General features: G+C 48.2%; 1 protein-coding gene across 2 annotated transcripts in view; it reads right to left on the bottom strand.

The window, feature by feature from the left end:
* Nucleotides 1-18: 18 nt before the first annotated feature.
* The window catches only part of LOC132457691 (peroxidasin-like), a 35,699-nt gene continuing 9,838 nt past the window's right edge, over nucleotides 19-25,879 (bottom strand). Inside the window, exons 2-12 of one of the 2 annotated variants that reach the window (XM_060051984.1) lie at nucleotides 22,744-22,815; nucleotides 21,806-21,877; nucleotides 17,623-17,694; nucleotides 14,995-15,066; nucleotides 13,125-13,196; nucleotides 10,579-10,748; nucleotides 6,152-6,269; nucleotides 5,684-5,853; nucleotides 3,757-4,029; nucleotides 2,943-3,218; nucleotides 22-544 (exon numbers count right to left, since the gene is read on the bottom strand). In XM_060051984.1, coding sequence (XP_059907967.1) covers nucleotides 291-544; nucleotides 2,943-3,218; nucleotides 3,757-4,029; nucleotides 5,684-5,853; nucleotides 6,152-6,269; nucleotides 10,579-10,748; nucleotides 13,125-13,196; nucleotides 14,995-15,066; nucleotides 17,623-17,694; nucleotides 21,806-21,877; nucleotides 22,744-22,815 — 1,621 coding nt within the window. In that variant the 3' untranslated portion in view covers nucleotides 22-290. Of the gene's footprint in view, nucleotides 545-2,942; nucleotides 3,219-3,756; nucleotides 4,030-5,683; nucleotides 5,854-6,151; nucleotides 6,270-10,578; nucleotides 10,749-13,124; nucleotides 13,197-14,994; nucleotides 15,067-17,622; nucleotides 17,695-21,805; nucleotides 21,878-22,743; nucleotides 22,816-25,879 lie in introns of both variants that reach the window. The other variant, XM_060051985.1, reaches the window with a different exon arrangement.

The raw sequence follows: 25,879 nt of genomic DNA, 5'->3' as shown, positions 1-25,879 counted from the left end.
AGGTGGAGATGTTTAGGAAAGGTCAACAGGGTAGGACACCGGGGAGCCGTGTGGACATGAGGATCGTCTCGGTCGACTGTCTACACTGTGGATGTTGAGAGCCTGGAAGGTGCTTGCCCAGGCCTGACCGGGGGGGGCGTTAGCAAGCTACAATGCTACATAGCCCGGGGAATAACGGCTCCGTGAGCGAGCTAGCGCTGTTAGCGAGAAGCCACGGAAATAAAACGAAAAAAAAAAAGGAAAAATCCACAGGGAACCAAACGCCCGCATTCCTCTCCAGCCCCACCCTCTCACCCCAAGTTGACCTCCTTCCTAAGGCTAATCCTCCTCTGAGGATGAGCGCTTCGTTTTGACGGACACTCCGTTCCCCGGGGGAGATAGGTGGGGCTGGTAGGTAGGTGGGGCACGGAGGGGGGGGTCAAGCCTCTAACCTTGTTCCAGGTGAGGACGGGCTGAGGTTGGCCCTGAGCGCTGCAGGGAATCTGGGCGTCCTGGCCAGACTCCACCGTCAGGTCCCTTGGAGCATTTGTGAAAACAGGCGTTACTGAATGAGTTCAAACATACACACAAAGACACATAGGGCCGTGTTAATGGTTAGGCAACGTCCAGTTTCAACACACAGTCAATGAGTTTCAAGAAAACAGTAATGCAACTGCCATGGGTAGAACGTTTAGAAAGTGGGCCTTAGCATAGCACAGCCACCATTTACAGTAACACACTTCACTGCAGCAAATCTGTGTGGTTATTTATAAAGATTTAGCTTGGCTGCTAAGCTACAGTGCTTACTTTGTATGCAAACTATATTTCATTTTCATGGTTGTTTGGTATTTCTTTGTAAATGAAATGAAATGCACATTTGTAAACGATAATAAACACAGGTGGTTTTGATAAACAACAGGAAACACAAAACATCAATTTTGATATTTTTGTTGGGGTACAGCATTGAGTTACTAAATCAATACGATTCTTCATTCACTTATTCATAATTTAACGTTTCAATCAATCAGACGTTACGATTTTTCTATATCGTTTTTGTTTTGTAAACCGCAGAACAAGGATATACTGACCAGAGTCAAACTACGCACGCACACACGCATACACACACACACGCATACACACGCATACACACACACACACACACACACACACACACACACACACACACACACACACACACACACACACACACACACACACACACACACACACACACACACACACACACACACACACACACCCCACACACACACACACAGACGCGGGATGAATCATTGACATGATAAAACTCTGGGGGTTGGAAGAAGTCAAATTCCACCCGTGTTCCTGTCTCTGATCCAATGACCAGCCCACTGGCTCTGGGAAACAAACACAATGGCTGTTGGAGAACCAATGATCTGGGGGTGGGAGGGGGGGGGAGCTGGTACCCCATTGAGATGAACCATAGATACTTATACCAGGGATTTCAACCTATTGTATTAAACTACAACTAACATATTAAGCATACTTATACAATTTCCTGTTTTGAATTAGTCGTGTGTTTTCTGGGTAAATTTATCAGGAATAAGGGCACAAAAAAAATTGAAACTGTGTGTGTTCCTGTGCTACAGCTGTGCTCACACTGTCAACATAAATGACATCAGATTTAGATGGCAGACGTTGAACAGACGGCAACGGGGGGGTCTCTCGCTCTCTCTTTCTTTTTCACTCTCCCACTCCCTCTCTCTCGCTCTCTCTCTACGTTGACTGGGAGAGCCCAGCAGAGCAACCCAACCGGCTGCTTGATTTTTGCGTTAGTCGCTCAGTAGCTCTTTTCTTTACAGTCATTATGAAGCGTGTACTTGAGGCCACGTTAACAGCCATTACTACATGGAAAACATGGTGTCATCTGGGGATTACAGACTCCCATGCTTTCCCGGGCTGCGCCAAACCTATCATTTCAGCACACACGCACACACAGTACACAGTGAACAGACACACACACACACACGCACACACACACGCACACACGCACACACACACAAACGTATAAACACACATACGCAAAGAAAGGTGAATACATTCATACAGACACAATAACACAAAAGGATGAACATATAATCACGCACACTAGTGCACACAAACACACACACACACACGGCGGGGCACACAAAGTCGTACACATTCACATATACACTGTGGCAATAGAAAGACCTGTACGTGCAATAATGCACACCAAATGACACATGCAAAACACACACACACACACACACACACACAGGCACACAGGCACACACACACACACACACACACACACACACACAGGCACACACACAGGCACACAAACAGCTTTTGTCTGTCACTGTGTGGAGGCATTGTTGCGATCTAATGGCAGACCCTCGTGTGCAAACGATAAAAATAGCCGCAGAGGACGTAGATTGTGCTGCACCACTCCCTCTTTAACATTTAAGTACATCACAACCCCTTCCTCCCACACAACGCGAGGAGTGTTCAGAGGGAGCTGGTCCATTGCTACTGTTTAACGACTCACACTCTACATAATGCATACAAAACAAGTCCTGCGTGATGACACAGAATGGAGGTCACTTTCTACACTAATCTGTGTATGCGACATGACATCAATTGCTTTGCACCTTTCGTAGTGTTACACAAAGGCTTATTGTGTACGCGTCGGGGCATGTCGGGCTTCACAATAAATCAACGTCTGAGGTGCTTCATCCAACAATTCCGCAATTGAGTGGAGGAATGGAAACGTGTGCTTTTGTACATACATGTATACTCATGCATGGATAAACAGCATAACAAAGGCAGGGCCCTCCACCTCTGGCCACACAGTCTCTGATTACATCCATGTATGTGATCATGAGTTCAATCATACACACATGTGTGACACACGTGTGCGACACCGGCGGGGCCCTCCACCTCGGGCCGCCCCGTGCCCTTACCCCTCTGCTGGATGCTGAGCTGCGCCGCGGCGCGGGCGGTGCCCACGGGGCTGACCGCCTGGCACTCGTACTGGCCCTCGTCGTGGGCCGCCACGCGGGAGACGCGCAGCGTGCCGCTGGACAGCACCTGGTGCCGGCGGTCCTGGGGCAGCGGGCTGTTGCCCCGCGTCCAGGCGATGACGGGCTGCGGGTTGCCGCTGGCCTGGCAGGGGAAGTCCACCGTGTGGCCCTCCAGCGCAGACTGGTCCTGGGGGGTGACGGTGAACTGGGGGACGGCTGGGGGGGAGAGAGGCAGAGGGATGGGGTTTATGCGGTGGGATTATGAACAGGTTGCGTGGTGTGTGGGTTTGAGCTACGGGTTGAAGGCTCCAGGTTTTTAAGGGGTTGCTAGAATGTGAAATAAAAGTCATACAGGAGTATACGGCAGGCATCTGGAGTACTGTCAGAATGAGCTCTGTTTCCTACAAATGTGGCTTCCGTTATGCTTTTACCGTTCAATTGAATTCTACTCAAAGCCTGATGTCCGCTACAGTCTGCCTATAGGCATTCTTGAGCAAGGCTTTTCCCCATAATGATGACCTGTAGCTCACTCGCTTTGGATAAAAGAGTGGGCTGAAGGACCAAACAGAAGCAGCATTTCTATTGTCTTACATTCAACAGGGGAGTCTATCTATGTAGATCGGGCTAACTGTGTAAGGGGATGTATTGGTTGAACCAAACTATTTTCACGTGTCACAAACCAGACGTAACCCCACCAAAAAAAACAGACGCCCTTCAGCGCTCGCTAGCTCCCAGGGCGGTCCCCCCCCCTCACCCTGAACGATGATGTGTGCGCCGGCGTGGATGGTGTCCACGTTGTTGGAGGCGAAGCAGGTGTACTGGCCGCCGTCCTCCTGCACCGTGTTCTGGATGAAGAGGCCGCCGGACGGCGTGATGTTGATGCGCGCGTCGTTGGGCAGCGGCGTGCGGTCCCCCTTGGTCCAGGAGACGCGGGGCTGCGGCTGGCCCGTGGCGCTGCACTCCAGCGTCACGCTCTCCCCCACCAACACCTCCGTGTTCTGGGGCTGGATGACGAAGCTGGGCCGGGCTGAATGGAGGGCGGGGGGGGAGGGGGGGGGGGTTGGTTACGTGGTTTAAAAGGCAGGAAGGCTTCGGTCGTGGTGCTTCATGTAGGCAGCGGTCGCAGAACAAAACAGTCAGGAGGAGGGATGAGGAGGAGATAAGGACAAGAAAGCCGGGAAGCAGGGTAAAGATTGGCAAGACTCATGTGCCAGGAAGTTCACTTTATACAATACATTAGACACAAACATCGACTCTTCCCATTCAATCTGTTGTTTCAAACAACGCAACGTGAATGAAAACCGGTGTGTCAGCAGAAGCAATCGGTAAAACCAGCTTGGGTCATCAGACCGTTTCTTCATGCTTTGGTGCTCAAAGTGCAAAACATCCAAACTTGTCACCTCTTGTGTAATATGTAATATCCCCCCCCCCCCCCCCCAGCCCTGCCTTGACTTGCTGCTCAGAAAAACGTACAGAGCACACATATGCAGTGGAGTGCTTGCAGTCCATATTAGTCCAGTGATTACTCTGTCTGGGGAGTTGTGTACACAGCATGGTTGAGGCCCCAGCGTTTACACTCTCCAAGTGGGACAGGAAACGCACAACATCTGCTCCACAAAGCACAGGAACCGCTCCATCACAAAATAGCGGGAACTGAACCCCCCCCCCCCCCACCCCTTCAACTCAACGTCCCTCCCCTCCCCACGCCATCAGTCTCCCCAAGGCGACGACCTCAGGGGTCATCCGGAAACGACAGTGATCATCTCAGACAGTCGACCGCCCAGAGCGACAGATGAGTATGCAGGAAAAGTACATTAGAGAGAGAGAGAGCGAGAGAGAGAGAGAGAGAGAGAGAGAGAGAGGAAGATAATGGGAGAGATAGCGAATGGGAGAGACAGAGAGAGAGAGATACTTCAAAAAACTGAGTTGAGACGCCCAAAGACATGTTTTTTGTTTGAGCGTGTCCCTGTGTGTTTGTGTGTGTGTGTGGGTGAGTGTGTGTGCGTGTGTGTATATGTCTAAATAAAAATGTTCCCAGGAAACATGGCTCCCAACAGTTCACAGCGCAGTGGGAAATCCCGGCCCATCTGAACCCGATGGATCCTGGGGCTGAACCGAGTGGCTCCCAACAGATGCAAACATGCGCACACACACACACACACACACACACACACACACACACACACACACACACACACACGCACAGCATGCGTGAGGTTGTGTACTGCACTTTTTAGTTGTGCCTCATCAAGGTTGGAATGTTGCTCATAAAGGCAGAAGAGTAGCGGTCGTTTCCACAATAAAAGCGTGTTTTTTTGGAACCTTCAACAATTAATGAAATCAAAGAAAGAATAGAACTTTCCACTGCTGCAGGGTTTGTAAAGACCAGCTGATGCCTCCACGTAATGAGCCAATGTGTAACCTTTTTAACCAGACCGTGAATAAACCACATTAATTCACCAAAGGGTTCGACATGAAGTCAATTCATGTGCAACTTTTTACGTGTCGAATTGGAAATGTGCATTTGGACTTTTGAGCAGCAACGTGTTGCTTTTTAAATAGAATTTCAACCACTGAAAAAAAACAACAACTTACAAACAAACTAAATAACAACAATGCGACAATACAACTAAACCAGACGATATTACAGATTCATCCAGAAGAAGCGAAAATGGACTCACAGGGCGCCCCGAAGTATCTGAGGGTGACCTCGGAGGTCTTGACCTCCCCGGCCACGTTCTTGGCCATGCACTGGTACACGCCTTGGTCCGTCTCCCGGGTGTCCTGGATCATCAGGGTGCCGTCCTCCAGCAGGTTCAGCCGGCTGTCGTCACGCATGTTCAGAGCATTGCTGCCACCACACACACACACACACACACACACACACACACACACACACATGGAGGGATGAGAAACCTGTTTTACCCCTCCTCACCTGTGGGAGGCGACGTCATCGATACCATTACAGATTATTTTATTTACATTTTTTTGATAGGGGTTAGAAACCTTACTGCCTACAGGGTGGACGTTGGGGATTGAACAAACAACCTAGCTAGGAGTAAAACAACCCAGGCCTTTGCCCTATCCCACCCCCCCCCTGATCTATGTGTCCTATATCGCTGAACGACCAATGAGGGGCGCGTCCTTACTTGTTCCTGAGCCAGATGATCTGCGGTTTAGGGTTCCCCTCCGCCCGGCAGGTGAAGTACACGGTGTTCCCCGACGTGACGTCCACGTCCCGGGGCTCCGACGTGATCCTGGGAACCTCTGGAAGAGGAAGGCCTGAGTTCAGTTGGGTGCGTTGCTTTTTAGGTTTCAGACAGAGAAGATTCAGATGCCGGCACAACAAAGATGAAACAGCACTACTAACACAGGCAACCCAAACAGACGTAGCGTGGATTATATGATGTGTCTATGTTTAACACAGCAGTCCAACACACTTGATGTCGGATCAATTAGGATTAGATATGAGGTTGACTTCTCTTTCTCTCTCTTTGTCTCTCTCGCTCCCTCTCTGTCTGCTCTGCTTATCAGCTGGGGGTCACCGATGTCTGGTATGCCAGGATTTTCGGTGGGATTCATTGCGTGTGTATGTGCGTGCGTGCATGTTTGTATGAGTGCTTGCAAGTGTGTCCATGCAGAGCCAAATACAGATTGTAATATTAAGCCATGTCCCTTCCACAAAGCTGAACACAGAGCATAACAGATCTGTCTCTTAGATCTCAGTTTCTTCTGACACGCCCCTGATTAGTCTTGCAAGGTTAGATAAAGATAGCCCTTTAAAGAGAAGGGTAAAGACATCAGGCAAATGTGCAGCAGAGGTTAAATACAGCAGGCTTAACAATCCTCTGTATCTAACTGGTTGACCTGCAAGCAAACAACTATTTTTAGTTGGTTTATTCCATCGAGGGGAAGCAGGGGGTGAGACCCAGTGGAAAGCTGATGAAAGTAAATGATATGGAACACCCACGCACACACTCACTTGTATTACACATTAAAAAACAAAAGAAAACTACAGACTATGAAAGTCCTACTATATTCAGTGCCCTTCAACACCCTAGTGTACACTGGATCCATCCACTGGATCGATCTGTCAAACACCCATCCTCATCAATGCTGCCGGCTCGAACGCATACTATCAATCCCCCCTAGCCGTGGTGGGACTGGGTACATTAGGCCTCGGTTGCAGCTTTGTGTATTCTATTTTTGAAGAATGCTTATCTCTGCACGTTGTACACACTCCAAAGACTCAAAATCGATTCAACCTATTCAAAGGGCCAAAGGCAAACAACTTTTCTTCTGTTTACAGTTAGCACTTCTCAAACGGCACAGGGAAAAGTCAACACCGCAGTTAACAAATACATACTCTACATCAGGACATCCACCACACCGGCCTACAGCTGTCCAGATGTCACAAACAAAAGATGCTGGTCTGCAGAACAGATGCAACAAGCATCATGACTACACACACTTTACATTTCCAGTGACAGGAGACCCCTCCACCCACTTCCAACAACTTCCGGCCCCCCTTGCTACGAGCACCTCATTTCGGGGATGAATAGGGGGGTTCCCTGGGTTAGAACAAGGGTAGGCATGTACCCATGCAAACAGAAACCATTATTGAGGAAGTGGTGGGGGATCTGTGTTTGTTTGTGTGCATGTATGCGTGTGTGCTTGCGTGCGTGTGTGTGTTTGTGTGTGTGTGTGTGGGGGGGGGGGGGGGGTTGTAAGGTGTGAGCCAGCTGTGTGTGTGTTGTCAGGGCGACTCTTCCTAAACTGCCTGTACATGCAACGGATGCTTTCCTCCACAAAGACGTCATGTGCAGACGTGCAATGTGTGCCATACGTACATGCTTACGAATCCAGGAGCATTATTGGATGCGATCTCGGGTTGTACTGACATGTGTTCTACCCCCCACTTACTCTCTTAACCACTGCAACTTGTTTTTGGTCATGGTTGCCACACACACACACACACACACCAACACACATGGTGAACACGTGAGCAGTGCTGCTCCTCCTCTGTCTCCTCCTCCTCTCAAAACCACACACTTGGCCCATTGCCCATGAATCTTCCCACGCCACTCCATCTGTGAGCGGCTCCACCTGGCCCCTGATCAGCTGCTCCTAAAGATCTCACCCTTCTGGACCGTTAAGCCCCGTCCATCTCTCCTCTGCTCTCTCTCTCACTCTCGCTTGTAGCTGTCGACTTGACCTCCCCGTCGCTCCCTCTCCGCACATCCACACCGACGGCGACACCAGAAGACGGCAGCTGGCGACACGATTCACCCAGGGCTGCTGTTCGGACCCCAGACCCCTCTGTGGAAGCCCACCCCTCTGCCATGTACGGAGGATGTTTAGATGGTTGGAGGTGGTGTGTGGCTGTGCGTGGATTCAATACAGTTTGTGAAGGAGGAAGAGATGGGGGCGTTGGGGGTTAAATAAGTCGCATTGTTTCCACCATGTTTTTTTTCCCCCCACCAGCATTCTTCTCCCTGACCAACGCAGACGGATGACAGGAACGGAAGGGGGAGGGGGAGGGAGGGGGGGTTCAATGTTCATTCAGCAAGACGGGGCAAGTCGCAGGGCGTCATTAGCGACTGAGCTTAAAGCGCGGTTGGGTTACACCCGTCGGTCTGCCAACTGCTCCCTGCCCGGCCCCGCCCCGGCCCGCCCGGCGCAGAGAGCGGACCCCACTAAGAAGAGGAGAGCCGTCCAGACTCCCGGGGACAGAGGCCAAGGCTCCACCACAGACAATCAACTGAATGCCAGGCAAGTATTCAATGCACATTTCTTTGGTACTGCTTTCACTGTTTGGTGGTACTGATGTGGATGTGGACAGAGGTTTACAAAACCATAAAAAACAATTAGGTTGTAATTGGTAATTGTTGCATATGTTAATGTCTAGGTCTCTTGCATTAAAATATAAAAAGGAATGACTTTAAATAATTATATGAAACGTGTAGAAAACACAGGAAAAAGCCACCACGACAAATAAAAGGCGAAGACGTAATATTTCCCAAACCCACCGCATTCAGACTCCCAATCATCTTAGCAGGGCTCAGAGTCAGGCTTTACACAACCAGGAATTGATCTGAGCCGACTTAACTGGAAGGAGCACTAACACTGTTAATGACTCCGATTCTAGACTTCTACACACACACACACACACACACACACACACACACACACACACACACACACACACACACACACACACACACACACACACACACACACACACACACACACACACACACAGATTCACAGACTCTCTCTCACACACACACACACACACACACACACACACACACACACACACACACACACACACACACACACACACACACGATTTTTAGCAACAGAGGGAGCAGATGCCTTAGTGATTGGTGGCCAGCGATCGGGAAGCTGGAGGCCTCCAGGCTGAAACCCAACCCAGACTAGGGGCCCAGTAGGTGGGGTGTGAGTGCTGAAACAGCTGGGAGTCTGCAAAGCTCATACATAGAGTGGATCCACCTGTGTGTGTGTGTGTGTGTGCGTGTCTGCGTGCATTTGTGCGTTATAAAACGAGAGACAGAGAGAGAACGAGATATGAGGAACAGACAGAAAATAAAGAGATATATTAGGATTGTTGGAAAACAAATGCGATTGTGAAACATTACGTCTATGAAAGAGATAAAAGGCACCGAGGGATTGAGAGAGAGAGAGAGAGAGAGTGAGTGAGAGAGAGAGAGAGAGAGAGAGAGAGAGAGAGAGAGAGAGAGAGAGAGAGAGAGAGAGGGAGGGACGGATAGAGAGAGTGATTGACAGAGGCGGAAAGAGAGGGAGGCCGAGAGAGAGTGAGCCGGTCTGCCCCTCATGGCCAGGAAGGCTGTGGTTACTGGTGTGGATTGAGCTGTGGTTTGGTGAGGACGAGTGTGTCTGACGTGTGTGTGTGTGTGTGTGTCTGTCTGTGTGAGAGTATGTTAGAGTGTACCAGCAGTGCAGGTGTCTGAATTCGTGGTTTATTATTTGAGAAGTGAAATGTTTCATAATCACTGCAAAAGTGCATCGTAGCACAAATGGCCGCCGCCGCGGTGATTGTGAAAAGGTCCCACTCCCACTCCCACTCCCCCCTCTCCTACTGAATGAAGCTGAGGAGAATGAATGGACGGATGGATGGGTCCATCCATTACGCGGACAATAGTGATTCCTACCAGTTCCATTCCAACTGAATGAAACCGAATAGTTGCATGGATTAGGTAATGAAGGAAAGGATAAGCAGATTAATAGAACGCTCAATATACGCGCCACATTGTGATTCTGACCACAGACTAATGACCACTGAATTCAACTTAAATGAATGAATTTATGGATTAATGGATGATTAATGGATATATGCATACCAATGGAATTCCTACCACGGTCAGATTACGACTGAATGAAGCTGAAATGAATCAATGAATAAATGAATAGATGAATGGATGGATTAATGGATGAATGAAACCCTCTCTATGCGTACCACACTGTTTAATGCCTACTGAATTAAACTGAAACGGACGAATGAATGAGTGAGTGAATCTCTCTGTCCACGTACCACAGTTGAGCTCCTGGGCGCTGAGCGTGGCGACCGAGCGGCCCTGCAGCCTCCCGGGGTGGTCGCAGGTGGCGGCGGCCTGGGCGTTGCCCGACTCGGAGTACTGCTTCAGCAGGTCGGCCAACCACAGCAGCTCACAGTCACAGTTCAGCATGTTGGAGTCCAGGCGCCTGCACACACACACACACACGCACGCACAGGCACACACACACACACACAGACACACAGGCAGGCACACACACACACACAACACACAAACACACACACATGCACACGCACACACACATGCACACAAACATACACACAAACACACACAAATGCACACACACACACACATAATATTTTAGGTTTTGGGTAGGGGGAGAGGGGGTTCATTTATATTTATTTAAAATGGCGATTATAATTCAAATCCACTGTATGCTACACCCTCGCACATCCACTCAGAGCTATATATCTATCCTTTTTGTACACAGACATACATTAAGCGTGGGGACACGCAGACAGAAGAGACACAAAGAGATGAATCGGAATTCGCCGGGCGCGGGGCCAAAGACATGAGTGCGGTAAACACATGGTGAAACTGTTGGACATGCGCTGGGAGCAGGGGTGTTGTAAACGATCCCTGGCAGCCACGGCGGCGTCGACAAACTTTGGCTCGCTCCCATTTATACGGAGAGCCATCGGGGCCGCGCTGGAAGACCCCCACTTCCTGCGGAGGGACCCAGTGCCTTCTGGCCTCCCTCGGCCCCAGCGCCGGCCCACTTCACAAGCCCTTTAATGGTTCGATTGGGGTGGGTTATATCCATGGCTACCACTCTTTCTAGTTTGTTCTGGGGGGTTTTTGGTTTTGGGCGCCGCTGAGCGACTCTGTAGCTCAAATCCCTAAAACCGTCAAATAGAACAATCGCCTTTGTTTGTCTTCGTAGAGGTTAAATCCAGACTCTTCACACTATTCTATTCTCCAGCAAGAAACAAAGTGTTTTTTCCCCTGTCGGAGGAGTGCACTCGTAGCCGGATCGTTGGTCTGCGTACTCTGTGAGGAATCCTGTCTCCGGCGGGCTGGCGGCGGATCTGAGTCAGCCTGGACGCAGTAACTCACGGCGGAGAGGGGAAGGGAGAAAACGGTGGCCGCGAGCCAAGACTCAGCTCGTTCCGTTCGTTCTGTTGGCCGGACGGAGAGACAGGATTACACGCTGGCCCCAGCGCTTTGTGAACGGTAGTTGGGACTCACACCTACGACCCGGGTTATGTCTTCGCCGCTGCCACGGTTACAGACCAGCAGTGCACGACACTAGTTTTTCTTTTGTTGGTGCGTGTTGAAAATCCTCAAGGTGCCTTCGCTCCCCGTGGACATCATCGACCCCATTCGCAAGTCGCGGTGTTGACATGTACGCCGATGAGTCGAGACAGACTTCTTGGCGGGATCGTCGCCTTGACATCCCACTGTGCCTCGTAATGTACCGTGAACAAACTGTGAAGAACATCTGATTCTCTTGACCTCATCGGACACAGAAATAGCGGTTCACTCTTGAGTAAGTAAGGACAGTCGCCCAAATTGTTTAGGCTGCTCCACCGCAAACCAAAGTAGCAACCGCTGAAAGGGCTGTTTGCGCATTTTGTGGATCGTTGGTGTCAGTGCGCCAACCCCAGGTTGTCTCATTGGGTATAATACAATGGAGCGTGTTTTTTCTGAGGGTGAAGGGCTTCGGTGGTTCTCCGGTGGGTGTAGTTCTCACTCAGAAACGGTGCAGAGAAAAGGGGAAGAGAATGAAAGGCCTGGGGAACTAAAGGCCCCTGGACACAATCCTCCTCGTGGCCAGAGAAGCGTGAGAAAGGCGGGGTGCGCAGTGGCTCTGATGGCACACAACCAAACACACACACACACACACGCACACACACACACACACACACACACACACACACACACACACACACACACACACACACACACACACACACACACACACACAGCATCTCCACCTGGCATTGGAAGTACTAGATTGGGGGGGGTTTTGGGGGAGGAGGGGATTGAGCTAAGAACCGTGGACAAGTGCATTACCACTCCTCCAGCCCCTCAGCTGTCTTTTACACCCCCACCTCCTCCTCCCTTCCCCCCATTTTCCCCAACTTTAAAATGGCTGGCGGGGTAGCTGATCCAGCTGATCCAGCTGATCAGCTCCTACTGGCTGCGGCAAACATTTCCTAATGGCCAACTCTGGCATGGACATCGTCCAGCGCGACTAATACATTTACATTTACAAATAAGTACTATTTTTAAGTGCCAGTGTCCGCTTGTACAGACTCATACGCCCGCTCCAGTTTGCTGAGCAGGAAACCCTTTATAATATCTATGAGTAACGCACATTCCCTCCATGGGTGACCAGGACATCTGAAAAAAAGCTAAAAGAAAGAAAAACGTCACCACAGCGGGCGTTTTCAAACGCAAGCCGATTCGCTGAAATGGCGGTTCTGTTTATCCAGTTCCTGTAATACATCCATGCTTCCCCCCCCCCCCCCCAACTTAAGAGTGGATGTCATCTACTCACAGTCTTTTCATGGACTCAAGGTGAGTGAAGGTCCCTGGGACCAGGTGAGTGATTCTGTTGTTGTGCAAAAACCTGTAGGGATGGTAGAGGGGGGGGGATGAAGATGAGAATAAACAGAGAGAGCGGAGGACGCTGTGTCTAAAAGTTGAAACATGATTAAAGTTACACACAAACAGTGTTCTTCCAAAGCTTGGGTTGAGCTTGGGTCATAAAACGTCTGGAAAAATTAATTTCACTTCCAAAAATTGTTTGAGAGCTATAACAGGGACGGGTGGACAGATACACTGCATGTGTACAATGTTATTTATGGAACAGATAAACAGATAGCGAGAACAATTTCTTTCATGACATTCTGAGCATGCTTTGCAGAGATTTATTTGATATCATATTTCAATATGCGCATGGGACATGAAACATAATCAGTTTCCCAGGCATTCTATTGATGCCCAGCCCACGCTAAAAATAGTCTAATCTTTGCCTTTAAAGGAAAACAATGAAATAATAATCATGATAACAAGGTCAGTCCTTGGTGGGGAGGGAGGCATGGGGGGGTGACCCATCACATGGATGCAGTTTATTAACTCCGCTGTAATTCTTTCCACAAGCGATCTCCCCTCGCTCTTGGCTTCCATCTTGACAAAGCGAATGCTTGGACCGTTGCTATAGTGATGACGCCTAACAAGAGCCCCTTGCGCCTGGGATTCCCTTCCAGCCTCCCAGTCGTTCGCAGGTGTCGCCCTCCTCATTTTCCACACTCCCTCTCTCTCTCTCTCTCTTTTCATTTTTTTGACCGAAGCTTGGAACGCTGATAAGACATGATTCCGGGCGCTGGTCGTAAACGAGGGATAATGAAACAGGAATTGAACGAGGCCCTCGATGTCCATCGGGACATCTGGCTTTGAGTGCGAGACGCTTCGGAGCCAATGGTGGTTCTGAACATGGGGGGGGGGGGGGACAGCTCTACGTCCGCCGGGGTCAGCAAGCGGAGCTGGAGAGTGGCAGGTGACTCGGCCTGTGGTTACAGCACAGCGAAAGGTGCCCTGTGATCCCTTGATTAGGAAGGAGAAAAAGTGACTTCTCCACTGAGACTGTAAGCAATGACGATGCCAACTGAGAGCACGCCTCTTGAGGTTGTATATTTTCAGGGAAAACCGCACAGAAGGATTATCGTTAGGGCGTTCCTAGCACTGATTTGAAATGCCTCCGTTTACCGTTCGATCGAAAGCAGAATGTGCTTTTAATTGACGGTCGTCAGTGTAGCAGTTATATAAGAAACAGAAGGACTGTTCTGTATTGTCAAACAATGTGACACAAGGTCACTTATGATTACCGGCCCTTAGCAACCGCTCCAACTCCATCCCGTGAACACTCATGGGTTCAATATCCAGGAAGTGTTCTCCACTTGCTCTCAGTTGTTCATTAACCTATGACTACAATACAACAACACACAAATATAAAGCACAAGGGAGTCATTGGAGCCGAGAGTCAGTCAGCTGGCCTCCGTTTACGGGAAGCCTCTTAGTGCGTCTTCAGGGTCTACGAGAGGTCAAACAGATGTCCCAGTGAACACAACCGAAACATTCAGGTGTCTCTGCTCCGACGCACAACCGGGATTTGTCTGGCCGAAAACACTTCATTCCACCATGGAATAAGTTCTCGTCATCCCTGTTGGTTCTTCCCCGTGCCCTATCCTGGAATATGTCTGTGCTCGTCCGAATGGCAGCCAACAAGCATTCGACAAATGTCAGAATACATGACTGTTTGACCTTTTCTTTAAACATAAGCAGCAAGAGCTACACAAACCATACCTGTATAATGAGCGGGGGTCACTTCATTACAAACAAAATGAATGGATGACAAACAAACTCACAGGCGTTCCAGCTTTGGCAAGTGGGTGAAGGACTCTGGCTCCAAGGACTCGATGTTGTTGAAATGCAGGTACCTAAGGAGAGGGGGGGGGGGGGGGGGTTACAGGACAAATCAGGATTAGTGACGGCTCTGGCGACACCCCTCCGAAACACTGGGGGTACACTATCCTCTTTTCCCGGTGCATTCTGGGAATGGAATGTCGACTAGATCAGTTTGGGGGGGGGGAGACGTTGGGGTACACTCGGAATGATTGAAGATGTTCCCCTATTCCATCTCAACGATTCCATGCCTGGAGGTTGTGTTGTGTGTCTCTTTCTGCTGGGTCTATCTGGTCGGATATTTCCGGACACGGCGGCGCCTTTTCACGCTGCGAGGACAGAGAGGACTTTTTTTTCCCAGGTTCAGGTATTCATTCAGAGACAGGTTGATATATGGGGGGCTTGGAGCTGCATGTCTGAAGGCTAACAGTAAAATGGAACGGCCCAGGGGTGAAAGGCACGCACACATTTGGCGGAATGCATACGTTGTCCATGCCCCGGTGCCTCTTTGAGCTGGGAAAACATAAATCAGACCGGCTAGTCAACAAATAAAGGGTTGGAAATGAAATCCCACTGATAGCGATGAGCTACATTGTAAGCGTTCAGTTGGGCGTCATGCTTGTTTAAGGAGGAAAAGCAACAGTCAAGGAAGCCGCATTAGCAGGGAAAGTTAAATAGAACACGAGACTCACAATTACGCAGAGCATATATACAGCCGCCTATGTGTCCATGAAACCATAGCAACACAAGAGCCAGATCGAGATTCTCGTACATATCGGGGATGTTGACACAGCATCAGGGTTCTTTTTCAACCTTCATTATTTGGAGAGGAAAATTAGATAAAATACGGGATTAAAGTGTGCCGTAGCAATGGGCTGATATAACCCCTGTATAACTACAGAAACTAGCCAAGTTCAGAGGAGACATGTTAAGGTTTAGGGATGTTCTCTTAGAACATTTCATGGCTGTGTTTCTTTTTTGGGGGGGGGGGGGGGGGGATTTATTTTGTGAGAATAACTCAACTGAGATAAGAACACTTTCCAGTTTGTTGGAGGGTTAGGAATCGCAGTCTTTCTTGGTTAAATATTTCTGATGTGTGCTAAGGTTTGTTTGGCCCTTGGCTTGTGATGTGGCCTTTGTACGCTCCACACAACAAACGAGCATATACTGTAAATCAACATCCAACCGTTCCTTCGGGTCTTGTTGATGGGACTTTCTTTTAATCGGCACATGATTTGAAGAAGGTGGCCCCTCCCTTAATAAAGCTTGTGACTTTTGGAGAAGCTTCAGAAGCTGTAGCCCAGCAGAACGGTAAGAAGGTTGGGGCGGGGTGGGGGCTTATAAATGTGTTCATCTGCCTAGAAACTTATCAACCACATATAAAAGCCTTCATTACTGTGGCAAAACTGGAAACAGCTGCGAGGCACGGAGCCTAGCGCTGGAAGCGGTTGCGCTGAGTGAATTAGCCATTTGTTCTATGTTGATGGGGGCTACACAGTGAGTCGCAGCCTCCCATCCAGGGTTAGGCAGGCCTCATTTTCTTTTTAAGGAGACGTTGCATGTCAGCCAAATTGCCCTGCGGTAAGGGCATGCCGGTCCCATGGAGTAGTTTGCCTGCGAGCATAAACGCTGTTCCGCCATTTCTTCTTTTTCATCCGGAGGGGTCACGTCAAGTGTACGTACATGAGATTTAAGAGCACGGCTGGATACGTATCCTCAATGTTGAAACATCCTGAAACATCCTGCAACGTTTGGTTAAGTGTTGTAATCCTGTAGACGTGCAATTCCGAGCATTCTTTAACAACAGTCTTTTATTAATATCTCATGTCTCAAATATCTCATTCACACAATTGTGTTTCGAAAATTAAACTACAATACATCGAAGAAAGCGTTTAATCAATTAAGTCATGTTCTTCTGAACATTGCAGAATCTGATCTTTTTTATTTAAGCTTGTGATTTGAAGTGAAAGCCACAGCGTCGTCTGCCTGCTGCCGAGAGACGGTCAGGGCTGGAGGCGGGACAGGAAGTCATGCTTTAAGCGGAGGTCAGGCGCACCTGTCTGCTGTGGCCGTCACACATGCGACAACATGCAACAGAAACAACATCAACAACAACCCTAAGGCAGGTTCGAGGCGACGAGATCGGCGTCAGATCAGAGTAACACGGGCCGGCCGCACATACGCTCATGCACGGTGCTGGTGCTGGGGGGGGGGGGTGGGGGGTGGAGGAGGAGGAGGAGGAGGGCGAGGAATAATAATAACAAGGCACAATATGGGGTCCGCGGCACCAGGTAACAGCTGTTAGGAAAAGGATGCCTTGCCGTCTCTATTGATTGTCACAGGGGACACTTCTTAAGTCACCTGAGGACTCATGTTAGATCTGTGGGGGTGGGGGGTCTTTAGGGGGGGGGGGAGAACCTTGCAGATCTGACTAGGCGACGGGCATCATGACACCTTAAAAGGAAGGAGGCAAGGCAGGGGGGGGGGGGGGGGGGGTTGGCAGACAGTCAGATGACAGGGCAGAAGGAGTAGGGGGGGTGGCGGGGCGAGCAGGTGGGAGGGGGACGACGGGGAGGAGGCTGGTCACTTACAGTTGCTCAAGAGCCACAAGCCCCTTAAATGCTTGTCTGTCAATTGATTGGATTTCATTCTTGTACAAATAGCTGAAAGGAGAGACGTTTGGTAAGATTAGTAACACACATTGGACACGTGTGCACACATGTACAGCAATAGTAACATCTGAATTCCCTCTTGGGAGTATGTATCCTGACTTGACTATTCTTAGATAATTGTTTTAAAAATAAATATGCATATTGATTACTTTTTGGCTGGAATGTCAGGTTATGAAATTCAACTTTGTTCAAGTAGTATTCAAAAATCTAAATCCATGCAGTTTGATAGCAGCCCTATAGTAGTACGACTATCATTGCATGAAGATACTAAACCATGAAGAACATTGTCGCTGAAATGAGCGGGCTGCTTATTTCAGACAAGCAACTCTCCTTTCAACCACATGCGTGCAGCTAAAGTACAAAGGCAGTCCATAGCAAAACATCAAGCAAACAAGCAAAATGTCAGAAGTGCTTGATCCAACATTTGTTACATGAATTGACCAAGCATGAATGAGTCATTTAAATATGATCCAAACACGGCGGTTTCCCACGTTGATAGGGTCCTGGCTACGCACTCTCCCCTACCGTGTGAACTGAACCTGCTAATGAAGGCCATGTGTAGCACAGCAATAGTCACATCTGGAATATGTGACCGCACCCCAGCAAATTAAAATCACCATTGGGTTATTTGTCTTAAAAATCCTCAGTGTAACACCAGCGTAGGTTCATTGTTGTGAGGCAGAGTTCAGAGAGACAACAAAAGGCCCTCACACAGAATTCATTCAATGTTTAACCATTTTAACATTAACTAGTAGAAAAAACAGATTCAAATATATTGAAACAATTCTATTATTCTATTATTATACTATAAAGGACCAACGGCCGATGAACCCTAAATCCAAATTTCTCAATGAATTCCTTAATTTTGCGTTTAGCCCAAAATGTGAACGGGAGAGAGGGCCTCTGAGAGATTAGCGTGATGTTTCAGTGCTGCGTTACACAAACACTGTGGAAACACAGGGGGGAAGTGCACGCATTCCCCTCCTCCCTTTTATATGACAAGGAAACGTGACACTGAACCAGCAATGCCCTCCAGCTCCAAGCTCCTTTCATGTGCTCTTTTGGTTTTGACTTGGGTTGGGGGTTTGACTGCAGATACCCATCTCCCTCACGGCTGACGTGATGCACGCATGGAAACACAAACACACCGCAGATCCCTTTCTGTCAAGGCTCAAACATCTCAGTGATTTGGGGTAATGTTTGACATGTGTGTGCATGTGTGTGTGTGTGTGTGTGTGTGTGTGTGTGTGTGTGTGTGTGAATGCTATGAGATGTACCAGGTGTGAAAAGTGTGATTCAACCCCACATCTTTCGGGATAAGACAACCCACCGAGTAATCAGAGTTAAGCATGTGGGTTCTCTAATCAGTGTGAGCTGCCCTGAGGTCAGCTAATGCCGTCAATCCGTTTCAGCTGGGTCAATGCAATTCATGTGTTGGAAACATGACAGGACCTTTACTCTCTGATCGTTGAAATGTCCGACCCTCGCTTGTATAGGGGCCAATGTTTACTGAAGAAAACTCGAAATTCTAAAAAGTATGCCAAAACCCCTCGCCAGCACTGGAGCAGTAGTATGACCTCCCATTCAAAACACATCTAACTAGCAATCCGACGTGTGTGTACGATACATATATCATCCACTGCATGTGGACCGCAGTGTAATTGGCGTAAGCTACGTCGAAAAATGGAACATTGCATTAATAACATATTCCATGACATCTGAAAGAGAGGTCCAAAAGGCAACCAGAAAGTTTGGATTCATCTATCAGCTTCCAGGACTCTGCGGTGGACCGCAAAACATAGATTGCAGGCTGCCAGCGCTTTTTGTTCTGTTGCTCTGCGCGCGCACGCGCATCGTCAACTAAAGGACGGCCTGGGAGGCGAGGGGGTGGAGATGGAGGTGGGGGGGGGGGGGGGGGGGGGGAGGCGTGAGAAACCGGATTTCAGAAGCTATGGGGTCCAGGATTCGGGGGGAAAGAAACTAACGGCGGTGGTTAGGAGTCTGTGCGTCGAAACCCCTATAAAAGCGCCCACTTATCATATAGACAGCAAGAGGTTAGCCGCCCCGCCATGGACCACAAACATATTTGCCGTCAAGAGCCACATGAGAGAGATCAATCTTTTACCATGATGTCTTTTCATTCTTGAACGTGGTCCAGGAAGGATGCTCCCCCCAATGACCCTGATTACCTAACCCGACCAGCATCGGCAGAGCTGGCGCTGGCCTTTCTTAAGGGCTGATTGTGGTCCCACGTTCACACAACGCAAGGGGATTACGGACCCGTTGCGTCCTTGTGGACCCTCCTTGCGCCCCCCCGCAAAGGCCTGACGTGCGCCTCCCAAAAAGTTGTTGCCTTCCGTCGAGGCGAACGCAGCAGCAAGGGCTGTGATTTGCCCGCTCACTAAAACCTGCCACAGAACCGAAACAGGTTTACGACTGCGTCAACCTGTGTGCGTGGTCCTTGCAGTGCGTGACATGGGACCATAATCAGCCCTTTAGTGTCAGACCCAAACACCAGGCCTTAAGTCAAGGCGGCCGACAGACTCCCATCCGGAGTTCAACAGACTAAATCACTCATATCCACCTCGTTCTGTATTGGTCCCCATGTTTTTCCCGGGAAGGATCCGCCGTAAACAATCAAGTAACGACGTAAGACGTTTGCTCTAATGACCGCAGCCTGACCCTTTGTTTGTTCGCGCGGGCGGGCGGGTGGGCGGGTGGCCTTTGCAGACACTCCCGGGCCTTGAAGAGGATGTGGAAGACCCCAAGGGGGTAGGAGGTATTTATAGAGCTACAAATGTGGAGGTGGGAGATAAAACCTGGCCCAATGCTGTAGTTGATTCGAATGAGAAGGAAGGGAGTAGGGCGGTTGGGGAGCACTAGGCTGGGACAAAGGTTGGCGGGTGGGGCTGGGGGGGTGACTGTGTGGCCCTCACTAATCACAGGGGCCTGGGGTCCCTGGCTGGCTTCAGATGAACTCCGCTTTTAAAGGGGCAAGGGGCCCTGTAATTACAATAACTCCTTAACAGCCGCCAGAGTCGACCCCACCTCACTTATTGCCGGTGGGTAACTGGGATGCTTTCTTAGAAGGAGGTATGTGTGCTTGTGTGTGTGTGTGTGTGTGTGTGTGTGTGTGTGTGTGCGTGTGCGTGTGTGTGTGTTTGCTTGGTTGCTAAAAGAAAGAAAAAGAACAAGGAACTGTCGAGGGTCATCAAATAATGGTCAAACCGTGACGACTGGCAAGCCGGTCTCCAGAACGACACTAGGTGAGCTATTTATGAGCCCTCATCAACCCCTCTGAGACCTCTCCAAGACGTCCTGTACAAATCTTTGTTTGGCTGAATTAGTTGTTAAGCTGTGTTGAATTACCGAGTTTTAAAATGACTGCCAAAGTCATCGCGAGACCCGTAACGTCATTGTTGGGCTCTAGGCAAAAATAACAAATTAATGAAGAAATATCTTTACGACAAGAGGAGCTCTTAGAACAACCTCTGACCTACAGAGGGAAGGGGGACGGGTCCGCGGCGACCACAAAGAGGCAGGGGAGGTAGGGTGAGACATCTTAAGAAAGATTCCCCCGACCAGACTGTAGACCACAGACGGTTCACTGCCAGCAGGTTTTGCAATGACTAATAAAGTCATCCCCACCACAAGAGCACATGAGACAGTGAGGGGTGGGGGGGGGGGGGGTTGGTTTGGTAGACTCTTTTTGTAAAGCACACCTTCTCGGTTTCTTTTGTCACTCCGGCCGGCGAGCTGTGTCTGCGTTTAGGACGCTGTGTGTGTGTGCGTGTGTGTGTGTGTGTGTGTGTGTGTGTGTGTGTGTGTGTGTGTGTGTGTGTGTGTGTGTGTGTGTGTGTGTGTGTGTGTGTGTGTGTGTGTGTGTGTGTGTGTGTGTGTGTGTGTGTTTCGATTTCCACAGCGCAGCACTCCAGGCATGCGTTTGCCACACTGAAGAAGCAAAGGGCTCAACCACTGCTTCACCGGGAGATCCTTGTCTGCACATCGAGACCGACAAGACAATGAGCACGGCCGCATTGTGCCAAGATCCATCACTTGACCTCCAGAGCTAAATGAGATTGACATAAGAGGCCAGACTCACAGATATTTGAGGTTTTCCAGGTCTTCGAAGGCTCCCCTGGGAATCCCTCGTATGAGATTGTTGTTGAGGAGTCTGCCAAAGGGGGAAAACTAATTAGTGTGTGATGTAAACAGACTAAGACAAGATACATTGTTCCATGCCAATACTAATACTGTTATAGGCTGTTTATTTGTCAATAATATATTTATATATATTATATATAAAAGAGTAGAATATATCAAAAGTAGACAATGACCTTTGACATTGAAACAAAGTCTAGATTTGATTTGGGGGGAATGTTTAGATTAATACAATACATTTTCTGTGTGTTGATGCAATGAAGACATACAAATGAAGACAATGAATACATAATCAATAGTGTATAGATTATTGGACAAAGGACAGCACATATAACCTTAATAAATGTATAAAATAAATACTAACTATATGATAACGAGTGAATGCCAATAATTAGTCAGCCAAGTTGACCATCAGTTCAATATGAATGATAGCATTATACACAAAACTAAATTTATTTTGCAAGTTAATCTAAGCAAATCAGATATGTGTGATTCACTTAAACCACCAAGTCAATAGAAATGTTGTCCATTTAAAATGCGATGGCTCTGGAAGAGAATCTTGGCCCTGTTACCAAGACGTTAGCAATGCCCCGTCTAGCAGGCCAGAACATATGAAAAATGACCCAGTCAAGGAAATGGAAAAATACATTCCTGCCAGATTAAGAGCTTGCGTACATGTGTGAAACAACAGCAGAGCATTGAATAACACAGTCTGTCTGCGTTTGTCAACTTATAGCGTTGCTTGAATGATGCAGAGGAGGCAGAGGATTTTAAGTCATGCCTAGGGGATTTTCTTGTTGAAAATTTGATATCTCGTTTTCAAAGCCATCGCAGAACAACAGCTTAAATCTCCTGTGTTCTTTCGAGTGAAGCACTTACAGTGTGTTGAGGTTCTTGAGTCGTCTGAAGGAACCGGGTTGCAAGTCCTTGATTTTGTTGAACCTCAAGTCACTGTAGGAAAAAAGAAAGAAACACAGCTGATCAGAACATCTTCCCTTTGGGACACTTAATGAGTTCTACCATTTGTTTGACATTAAACATCAACATGTGCGATCTCATGTTAGTTTTGGGGAATGCCAGAGATAGGCCGATATCACCAGGGGGTTGAGGGGAGGAGAGGGGGGGTATTATCATCTACATTTAAGATAAATGTGAGTACGCCGTGTTCCCTTAACTCTCGTAAAGCCATTTTGTAGCGTGAGAAAAGCGAGGCATGAAGCACCAGACATCTATGAGGTAATAACCATGAGGGATGATAATGGCACTCATTACTCATCCCCACAGAATGCTGTTCATCATGCTTTAATCTTACGGGTCGGGGGTGATACAGCAGACCACCTTGACATTGGACATGGCTGTCTCCTGAGATACAACTCTAATAACCCTTCGTAGTACGACAGAGGAAGACTTAACATGTCAGAATAGTCATGTGTGACTACGCAAACCACCTTCACATGGAAAAATATATGCATAAGCCCCGTCAAGGTTCAATCACCCTTTGCCCCAAGTGGCATTAGGGGCCGTAGACAGTCTTGGTAAGCCGAATCTGGACATTTATGGGCAAAGCAAAGTGTGTTTGTGGAACCTTGGCTCCAAGTAGCTTGACCTCCCAGGGGCAGTAATTGACCAAAATCATCTTCACGTGAGGATTGAGGAAGTTGAGATAAGAGTGTGAACAAATGTTCCTCAGCAGGAGGTACTCAGTGCAGGAAAAAGCAGGGAGTTAGAGCCCAATCTGCTGCGTCAGTGCTCAGTGAGTTCCCACCGCTGAAGCCATCCCCGTCCCTCCTGATAAGCGATGGCTGATGCTACAGCCTTCAGCCGCCACTTTCAGCAGCCCTTGCAGGTGGTCTCAGCCAGTGTGGCCTTTAGAGACAGACCGACAGACAGACAGAGAGACGGACAGATAGACAGATTGACAGACAAGAAGAAAAGACAGAAAAAAAGAGAATGAAAGAAAGAGGGCAAGAAAGAAAGAATGACAAAGAAAACAACTGGTAATAATGCCACTGAGCAAAGATTTCAATTACTTCTCTGAGAAGGGAGTACTAGATGAACTTTCCTCCCTGTTAAAAAGCATGCCTTCAACGGCATCTTGTTTTTGTTGTTAGCCAACTGACCTTAGAACGTAAGTACTCATGGGAGGCTGGGTTCCAAAAATGCAAACACACTGGATTTGTCTACGTGCAAGCGCAGCGGAAATCTGCCAGTTGTTAGGCCTTGTTCAATCAGAGTGATAGAACAAACAACTGCTATGAGATGGAGCCTCTAGTGTGGGACTTGAGTGGGTGGGTTTAGAACAAAAAAAAGATATTATTTGTGCTACTATGAGAACTATACGAATAAAAATTGTCACATCTTTATAGTGTAATACATCTACAGTGCAGAAAACACATAATTTCACCGGATGGTTTGAATTGAGCTCATTCAGGGCAAGCTATATATGTCTAGTTGTTTGCATGCACAACAGGCAATTGAAAAAGAAAATTGAAACTATACATTACATTCCTGACGTTTTTTTTTCTGTCTAGAGTTTCTGGGAAAAGCATGGGGCAAATAACAAAATGACCTGATTCCATAGCCAGTGAAATGTTTATTCTCTCTGTAAAAGCCCATGCATATGGATCCTATCAGAGAGACAGAGAGAGAGTGAGAGTGAGAGTGAGAGTGAGAGTGAGAGAGAGAGAGAGAGAGAGAGAGAGAGAGAGAGAGAGAGAGAGAGAGATTTCATATATTTCCCTTCATATATAGGCTCTCTGAGCTAGACACAGGGAATGTTTTTGTGAGACCGATTGTTTAGGTAAGTAAGAGAGTCTGCAAAAAGCCTTTCTCAACTCAATTTAAGAAGCTCTGCCTTCTGGCATTATTTAGGAGAGATCCTATTAGGTGTCAATTAAATTCCACTATGTCCCAATGTATGTCCAGGTTGGAATGCACAAGGAAATGACCACCCACAAGCCTGAAGCTGCAACGTGCTGGATGACGTTGGCTAGTCACAGCCTCACAAAAGATTTCTCGTTGGGAGATAAGGACAAAGGGTCCCGCCACTCGTGTATTGTCTTGAGGTGAGTGGGGTGTCGTGGGGGAGTCCCTCGAGCGATGGAGACTGAGATGCAGGGCACTGAGGTAAGCTTTGTTTTGGCCAAAGGGAACCCAGTGCGCTGAAGTGGACACACTGGGGCCAGGGGCTGACCGAGCCATCTATTGCCTCTCTGGTTCTGTATCTGTGTTTGTCCGTCTGTGTGTGTGCAAAAGAGGTGCTTGTGTGCGCTGGTATGGGTACAGTAACAGTCTCCAAAAACTCTCCAAAAATAACAACTTTGTTTGTGTTTGCATCAATGCTATTTCTGTACACATGATATGTGTGTGTTTAGTTGTGAGTGTATTTTTGCATGACTATGAAATTGCATGTGAGAGCATGCTTTTGTGAGTTGTATAAGTCGGAGAGAGAGAGGGAAATAAGAGAGACAAGAGGGAGAAATATTCAGAGAGTAAAGAATAAAGACTCTAGGTTTCAAAGATTTTCATTGAAAAACACAGTACGAAAGACCAACCCTCCTTTATGTCCGGTCATCATTCAAGGTATAAGTTACCATGCATTGAGAGACTGAAACAGTATCTTCCAACTGTTTAACAACAGGAACACTGGAGAAAACCTCAAGAAAAAGGGCAGGCCAATATATTACAGATGGCCAAGCATATGTTAAAAACCCTGCTACAACCCAACTTACACTATACACCATCTTCCACAACACTACACCCAACAATGATTGCATATTGCAATGGATGGTCAATGACTTCCTCTTTTGGGGAAATAAGTGTTATCTTTGTTCACAAGCCAACATAGATCCATGTATGTGTAAATTGCCTTCACTTGCGGAAGTGACTGCAACAGTCACTTGCGGAACATTTGGTAGACCTTTAGGGCCGAAAAACCCTGAAAGTTGACATGAAAAGGTCACGACCAGATTGTCTTGAGATGAAAGTGTGCCTCATCACTCCCTCTGTATTTGAG

This window comes from Gadus macrocephalus, chromosome 5 (genome assembly GCF_031168955.1).
Source record: "Gadus macrocephalus chromosome 5, ASM3116895v1".
Taxonomy (NCBI): domain Eukaryota; kingdom Metazoa; phylum Chordata; class Actinopteri; order Gadiformes; family Gadidae; genus Gadus; species Gadus macrocephalus.
Note: the sequence above shows the minus strand (reverse complement) of the source record. Positions and strands in the feature narration are given on the sequence as shown.